This window comes from Diadema antillarum, unplaced genomic scaffold (genome assembly GCF_040938485.1).
Source record: "Diadema antillarum isolate AM-2024a unplaced genomic scaffold, OU_Dant_1.0 seq00000415_RagTag, whole genome shotgun sequence".
Classification (NCBI taxonomy): domain Eukaryota; kingdom Metazoa; phylum Echinodermata; class Echinoidea; order Diadematoida; family Diadematidae; genus Diadema; species Diadema antillarum.
The window spans coordinates 824,998-833,616 of record NW_027271401.1 but is presented as its reverse complement, the minus strand read 5'-3'; the positions used below and the strand labels follow the sequence as shown (position 1 = coordinate 833,616).

The 8,619-nt window shown below is 36.5% G+C and overlaps 1 protein-coding gene across 1 annotated transcript; it reads left to right on the top strand.

Annotated features, from left to right (window-relative positions):
* Positions 1-494: 494 nt before the first annotated feature.
* On the top strand, positions 495-1,643 carry LOC139732374 (histamine H3 receptor-like). The gene has a single exon (XM_071643241.1). It carries the CDS (start codon positions 495-497, stop codon positions 1,641-1,643), a length of 1,149 nt encoding a protein of 382 aa, XP_071499342.1.
* The last annotated feature ends 6,976 nt before the right edge of the window (positions 1,644-8,619 follow it).

The window sequence follows — 8,619 nt, the reverse complement described above, 5'->3', positions numbered from 1 at the left end:
GCGTTTCCCTTCCTTTCCATAGACTGAGAATACGTCAAACATTAAAATCTAATCATCATCCAATTTCGTTCGTTTTTTTTTCTGTCCCGAATGAATATCAGAAGGTCATACAAAAGAGCCAAAACAGTAATATAACAGAAGAAGCTATGATACTCTGTCAAAGCTACCAGATATGACAAAGGTTTCTGAATACAAAGTGCTGTGACTAATTTTTAAATTCACAGGGCTACCGAGCCACCTAATTGCCGCTAAATGTCGAGTCTTGTACCTCAAAGACACTAGAACAGTAGCAAAGTAATAACGTAAGTGCTGAGGTTTTGTTGTTGCTGCCGATGTTGTTATCGTACTTTTTTTAATCATTTTTTGTCTCTCTATAAATGACTTAATATCAACGCATCACGTTAGCATCACGTAAGCATCCTGTGACTGGCAGATTCTGCAGGTTTGATAGCATGCTATTTTGTTCCTATCCAAATATATTGTTGAAACAGGTAATGGACGTCGTTACATCTTATTACAACGAAGACGCAACTTTGGCCAACGGGACTTCGGCATCGAGTAAGATATGGGGACCCGGTATGATCGCAACCGTCGCGGCATACATCTTCTTCATCATCGTCACCGTCGTCGGGAACCTTCTTGTTATCCTCTCCTACGCGACGGACAGCGAGATACGGAAGCAAGTGGCTAATCTCATCATCCTAAACCTCGCTATCGCCGATTTCATCGTCGGGCTGTCTTCCCTGACGATCAATCTGTCACGAATAATCAGCGGTCGCTGGTTGCTCGGTGAGTACGCCTGCAAACTCTACACGATGGTGGATTACCTCGTCATAACAATTTCTATATCAATGATCGTTATGATCAGCTTCGATCGTCACAGTTTGTTGTCGAAGCAACTGAGATACACGACATTCATGTCCAAGAGACGCGTGCGGATCGCCATAATCTTGACCTGGATCTTCTTCACGTCGTATTTTTCTCTGCTGTCGTTCGGCTGGACGGCTTTCGGCGGAATAAAAGGTACGATCGACTACACGAAATATTGCTACATGGAATACGTGATAGACCCGGTGGTGACATTTTCAGTAACCACGTCGACAACGTACGTGCCGTTGACTTGCATCGCCATACTTAACATCCTTATCTTTATCAAGATCAAGAAGCAATGGAATCAGTTCAAGCGGGTGAAGGTTAAACGAAAGGTCAAGGACGATCCCTCTTCAATGTCAACCGAGATCACCACTGTCGCTGGAGACCCACATAAGTCAGCGAACGTGGACGGCCCGAAGAAAAGCACGACGAAGACGGTGACGCAAACCGTCTGCATGAGCAACACCTCCGGAGCCGACAGCGAGTTGGCGTCCGCCATAGACGTGAAGGAGAACATCAAGTTAGCGATGAAGTTGGCTATACTCGTCTTCTTCTTCGCCGTCTGCTGCGTCCCGTTCGAAGTCGCCAGCCTCTCCTCCGCCATTTGCGGCGAAAGCAACTGCATCAGCGATTTCACCTTCAGCATATGCGAGAACCTCATGTGGGCGAACTCGGCCATCAACCCCATCCTGTACGCACTGACCAACCGGCGGTTCCGGCAGAACATGAAGTGGTTTCTCTGTTGCCGATTCCTCTGCGGGAGAAAGTGAAAATGATATCAAAACGTAGGGAAATGAATTTTCGTAGGTATAAAGGAAACTTATAACTGCACGATTAACATGATTAACAACATTAAAATCGTAGGTACGTGCATAGCGAAAACGATAGATTGATAAGATATCACCAGTAGCATTGTACACGGTAAGAATAATTAAACCACTGTAAGATTGTCAGTGAGTTTGCCGGTACGTAGACGTAACAGTTCTGTTTGTCATTGTTTGTAGTTCCACAGGTTTTGGTATGGGTACTTTTCACTTTGTTGTTACACAAATTTGAATTGTTTACAGAAATGGAGTGTTAGCATAACCAAGAGTAGACACCATAACCCTACAAAATAAGAACATAAATCACGTTTAAGGTACCTCAGGAATGCTTTCCAATATGAAACAAACATAAGAACAAGCAAACGAACATGATAAATATTTCAATGTTAAAAATGGTTTCAATGAAATAATGTTGATTTATTTTATTTTGCTGGACATTTCTTTTCTCCTTTACTTGTAATTTCTTTCATCATTTCTCTTTAATCTCCAAAAATAAAGACCACCGCAACAATTATGTTAATTTTACATTGGGCCTCCTAGTATGATAATGATATACATATATATATATATATATATATATATATATATTTTTTTTTTTTTTTTTTTTTTTTTTACATCAAAGAAAGAAGAATGGCACTATAAAATATCTGTTAGTTTGTTTTGTCTTTTGTCATGACTATGCATCATTGCTACTTGGGCTTGAAGACCAATTTAATAATAGTGCGTAAACCGCATTTAGACACTGAATAACAAGTGTGAAATGCATTCTACAAAAAAAAAAAAACCCAGCTATTATTATTATTATGTGAAGTTGTCGTCATATTGAATAAATATAAATGTAGATATCTGTGTAGTGCAGATCGACTTGCGTTCTACAATTACTTGTGGAACTGAGGCAAAGAGGAAAACAGAGAAGGTATGTACAATGTATTCCATCTTTACGTCTATGTACGTATTAAATGTTGCAATTAAGTATATGTTTTGTGTAAATGCATACATGCTGTACATGGGGGAAGGATGAAAGAAAGATACATCATGAATTCAACAGAGTTGAAAAGGGGGTATAAGCATTTATGCTCTTCTGAAGCAATGAACCAAGGGCTTAATCTCAAAGCTGTGCTCTGTTCAATGAGTGGGGACCCCCCAAACACACACACACACACAAACAAACACACCCACACACACACACCCACACACACACACACAACAACAACAACAGCAACAAACAAACAAACAAAGATATAACTTCTAGGACATTCACTGTGAATGGGATTATCGGATTAAGCTGAACATTTTGCAAGCTCCATAATGTAACCATGCATAACCTTATCATGACTAATGCTGAATTTCAAAGCACTAGCATCATCTTGTCAAACGTTATCAGAGTTAAAAGTGAAGAGTACGTAAAAGGGTTTTTGAGAAATGAAAGGGGGCCTGTAAGACATACCTATTCCATTCTACAAGAAGTGTTCTGGAAAAATTGAAAAAAAAAAACAAAATTTCCTTTCTGTTTTATTATTCAAATTTTAAGAATAATATGGTAGAATATCTACTCTATTGAAAAACATTAAAAAGTAAAGATTGTCTACATTGAAACATTTCACTCATTTTGAGCCCCCACTTGCAAACTTTGCGTGCGTCTTGTTCCCCTTCGTTTTGTGATGCAATGTCACATTTTAATGCATTATGCTTACCAAACTAAACGGTATAAAAAAAGGAGAACAAAATACTGAACAAATTTCAAATGTGAAACAATCTGATGTTTAAAAAGAGGGAATAGTAACTTACACTATCCTTAGCAAATATTCGTGAATCTTCAATCGAAAGTTGGGACATTTTGCTCGAATTTGCTGGGTTCTTATTTCTTTTTTTATGATGCGATTTTCTTCCTTTTGTGGAACTCAGCTCTTGCTTGATAGCATTTTTTGTTACTCGTAGAGTACAATGAAATGTAAATAAAGTCAAGTCTGCCTACAGCTGTCACCAAAATTGGCCGTTGTAGACAGTTGGCTGCTGTAGACAGGGTCGTTAACGTGGCTTTTTAGAGGGGGGGGGGGTCTTGAGTTGTAGCATACGGCAGGGGGCTTTATAGACGGTGGTCACTTTGAACAGGTTTGGCTGTATATCATTGAATCATAATTAATATTATCATATACAACTTTTAAAAGTTAAAAATGTCTTCTTTTTTCCCCTTCATCATGAGTGTCTTAATACTCAAAGTTTTGTAGTACTATTTCAATCATGTGATATACGTGGCATTTAAATCCTTTTAGTCTGTTCTTTTCTCTCTCTCTCTCTCTCTCTCTCTCTCTCTCTCTCTCTCTCATGCACGTTTTATTGAAAAGAGAATTGACCTCACAGACTCATCCAGCAGCCAACAAGGATAATATATAAAGCTTTCAGTAAAACATATAAAGATTATTAAAACGAACTTTTACGGGTGACTTTGGGGAAAAAAAAGTGACACTTTCATTTTTTTATTTTTACTTTATAACCATTTACCTTTTCACCCACTTTCGCTTATCTGATGTAAAGGCCTCAACATTTAAAAGGACGATAGGACAATTCAAACCACTTCGTCAAAGGAATGTTAAAATATAAATCGCCTGACACTTCCGCTCCTTCTTCAACTTAAAATGCATTTGCTTTGAAATCTTTTTAATTCCTCAAATTAAAAGGCAGTCAAGTTGACGAGGGAGAGAGAGAGAGGGAGGGAAAAATATTGATTATTGTCATTGCGAGAGTCACACCTTATCTCTATTTTTTTTCTTACAGGAAAGGAATGATATGACACCACAAAATAGACGTAGATCTTAAGGTCGGATAGATTCCATCTTACGTTTTGTTATTGTAGTTGTTGTTGTTGGTGGTGGTCGATCAATATTTTGGTCGGAGCTAAAATTATGGGGTGTTTTTAGTTCAAGACATCTTGAATACGACACTTATTCATATTCCAAGGAAAAGAAATCGATAGCTGCCTCCACTAAAGTGCGCCATTTCAAAGAAAAGATTTCAGGATGATGGAAATCAGAACGAAAATATTTTCATCTTTATCTACGTTTCACAAAAGACCAGCATGGTCTCTCCTCCCTTTCAAATATCAGATTCATGATCAACATTTTTTTTTTTTATTATCCATTTGATCTTCTTGGGTTTTTATATACTGTCAGCGAGGTGTAAATGGCGAGGATTGAATTCTCCTCTGACACCTTCATAAAGTCATTATTTCCTGCCCTTAAGGCCTGGGTCGAGCTACTTCCCTCGGGGAAAAGAAAATAAAGCATCAGGATAGTACGCACTCTCAGCGGGTCTGGAAATACTGAATTCGGAAAAGCCTACAGACTTAAAACGCAGGCCATTAGGTTCCCGCACAGAACGGGTAAAATGAGAACTCAAATAGTGATCGACAAAGACGTAAATATCGGGGTCGGGGTGGGGTGGGAGTTCTCTCGTTTATGCTCTCAAAAAACTATTTCTTTTGCAGAAGAGTGAAAACATTTCCTGCGACATTGATGATGGTATAGGTGTCATAATGATATTGGTAAATTGTGAATAAAAATTGACAATATTGATAGTATCAAAATAAGTTCCTATTGTCATTATCAACAACACGCACGACTGCTGTTCCATCGGCAACAATATGAAAAGGAAAAGAAAATTCTCGTGTGGGCACTCGTGCAACAAGTCGTGGCCATTCATTAATTATTCTATGTGTGACGTATCTAATGTGTTATCTGTTCATTCAGTTATTCATTTATTTATCTGAGGCAAACAATGTGTGCTTGAAGAGTAACGTCAGAACACCAGTTAACCTCTACTCTATCGTGAATAAAGGGAGAGAAGAGAGAGCAAGAGAGGGAGAGAGAGAGAGAAAGAGAGAAAGAAAAAAAAAGAGGGGGAGCCAGCATGTGTGTGTCCGTGTGTGATGGAGGAATAAAAAAGATAAGATCTAACACACTTTGGATGATTCCTACGATGTACATAATCTATAACTATACTTATTAAGGTATACTTAAATTTTGAATATGGTGTTTCTGTATGGTTTTCAGTATTTCAGTTTAAGTTTTCGTTGTTTTTCTTTCTCCTCCTGTACATGAAAGATCACTCATAGCGTACTAACGAGATGTGTGAGATAATGAGTATTTCATAGAGAATTTTAGGAACTTTAATATAGCATTTCATGTCACAGGTTGAACGAGACCACCACAAATAAACAGTTCGGGTGACTGGGATAGCGGCCTCGGATTGAGGGGGGGGGGGGGGGGGGGCGTGTGAGAGGGCTCCATGAGGAAACTTTTGAAAGTTTAGATGTTGCAATTTAAGGATCTGTTGCGCAGTTCAGGTGTAATATTTGGAAAACTTTTACTCAAAAATGTAAAACGTTACCTTAGTCATTAATTCAAATTCTCCCAAAGAAAAAACAAAACAAAACAAAACAAAACAAAACAAAACACACAAACACACAAACACACAAATAAGATGATTTCAACGTTGCGTTATTAAAACAAATTTAAATGTTGTTCGAACGGACCCTGATCGTCTGCGGAATAGGGAGGGGTTAAAACCCCCTAACCGACACACACACACACACACACACACACACATATATATATAAACTGTACATATATAGTTATTATATATATATATATATATATATATATACACTCAGCAAAAAAAGAAAGTAAACACTTTTTCGATGTCATATTTTTCATGAAAGATCTTTATGAAAATCAATGTATTATAATAATATACCATATTAAAGGTAATTTAATTGGCTATCAAGCTCATAGGTTAATTAAAAAAGAAAACTTTACGCATTAGTGAGCACAATCGTTTTTGTCCTCCAAGGCACAAAATTAAAAATTGCAAAAGTTGACATGTTCTCTTTCAATTGCAAATGCCCTTCACGATAACATTGACAACAAAAGACCACTTTAACACAATGAGAGACATGAATAAAATAAGAAAAATAAGTTTTTGTTCCCTTTATCTCTTTATTACCTCTAAGAAAAACAAAGTGGGAAACTAAAGGGGAAAAATAAGAATTTTCTGTCAAGTCGAACTTCAAATGACATAAGGACAAAAAAGCATAAAGATGGATAAATGAGCAGAATTTCTTTATTTTTTTATTTTAAACTAGTGATTTAAACTACATGTGACAATTTCAAGAACCAAACATTATTTACAATTTCCTTATTTGAAAAAAGAATTTCAAATTTGTACCATTTTTGTTGATTATTACTTCTTCTCTTATTTCATTTCAATTTAGATTTGACATAGATGCTTTATTTTCCTCGATTATTTTTTAGCCTTCAATGGTTTTTTAGACTTTAAAGATATCAGAGAGATCAAAGGTTTGTTTTTTGCAACTTAATTCATGTTTCTTTTTGTGTGAAATGTGTTGTTTGTTCTTATTGTTCTATGGAAGAGCGCATACGCATGAATGACAACTTGTTCCGTTTTGCAATTCTTACTTTTGTGCCCTGGAAGAGAAAAACAATGGTGTTCACTCATGCGTTAAATTTCCCTTTTTGTTGACCTACCAGGTTGATAGCCAATTAGATTACCTTCAATATTGTATGTAATACATTAGCTTTCAGCCAAATAATCTATGAGAAATCTAAACTTGAAAAAGCGTTTACTTTCTTTTTTTGCTGAGTGCACACTTTCTTTTTTTGCTGAGTATTTATAATTGCATGTCGGTATTATAGCAAACGCACCTTCTCGCAAACACATCCAAAATTCGATACAATATTCATACGCTATAAAACCTTTAGAATACATCCCTCCAAATAACAAATAGAAGAAAGATAGAAATTATAAAACATGTGCATCTGTATGGCAAAAGATTATTTGTTATGGAATACCCTTTCTTAATTATTATTTACATCAAAAAATGAATACGAAATTGTAATAAACATGACACGTAAGTGTTGCTGCCTCAAAATCGTAAATAGTTTGCTCAGTTTTCCTCACCATATGAAATACTGGTTGTGTATGTGAAGAGTTTGTTCGCTAAAACCGATAAGTCCATTTTTGAAGATTTTGAAGTACGGTCTCTGTCATAAAGTACAAAATAATACATTTTAAATGATATATTGGTCACTACATATAAAGATACATTTTTGAAGTTATGGTCAAAAGAAACAAAAAAATTCTTATTATTCTCTTTATTTTTCTTGACCTTTAATCGCAAATATCTCCATTTGACAAATATGGACTTATCGGTTTTTGCAAACAAACTCTTCATGTGTTATTTATTGATTTTCATATATTTATTTATTTTATCTCGATGTGTTTCTGATTCCGTCCTTCCCCCCCCCCCCCCCCATGGAATCAAAGCGAAAACAAAATCAACAAACAAGATGATTCATGATAGGACCTGATATAAAATATCACGGAATCGCAAAATTTCGTTGTTGGTAATGCCAAGAATAATGGGCAAATTTTGCGAGGAGGGAAAACTCCAGACAACAATGATTCTGTGTGTTGGGAGTTACGAGCTGCTTGAAAATTATATGGATTCTATACTGTGGTATTTACATGCCGTTATTAACCACTGATAAGATCGAAACAGGTATATACTGATCAGCAAAAATTTCAGGGCCATGCGTCAAAACAGGGAAACATCACTGCCGATATAAGGAGAGAAGAAGTGTATGCATGGACCCTGCAATGTGGCACGTGTGATAGGCCTACTTCAACTTTCAACTTTCAACTTTATTTTCACCTCCATCAAAATGAACAAAGAACTTTATGTACATTGCGTATACACGGGATATTTGTGATACAGAACAAAACTTGAAAAGGTACATAAGAAAATTATGAAAGTGAAAAGTAGATGTGATTACATCTTTGTCAAATACATAAAGCGTATAATACAAGTCAACTAAGGATGAGGATGGAAGTGGAGGGTCCCACT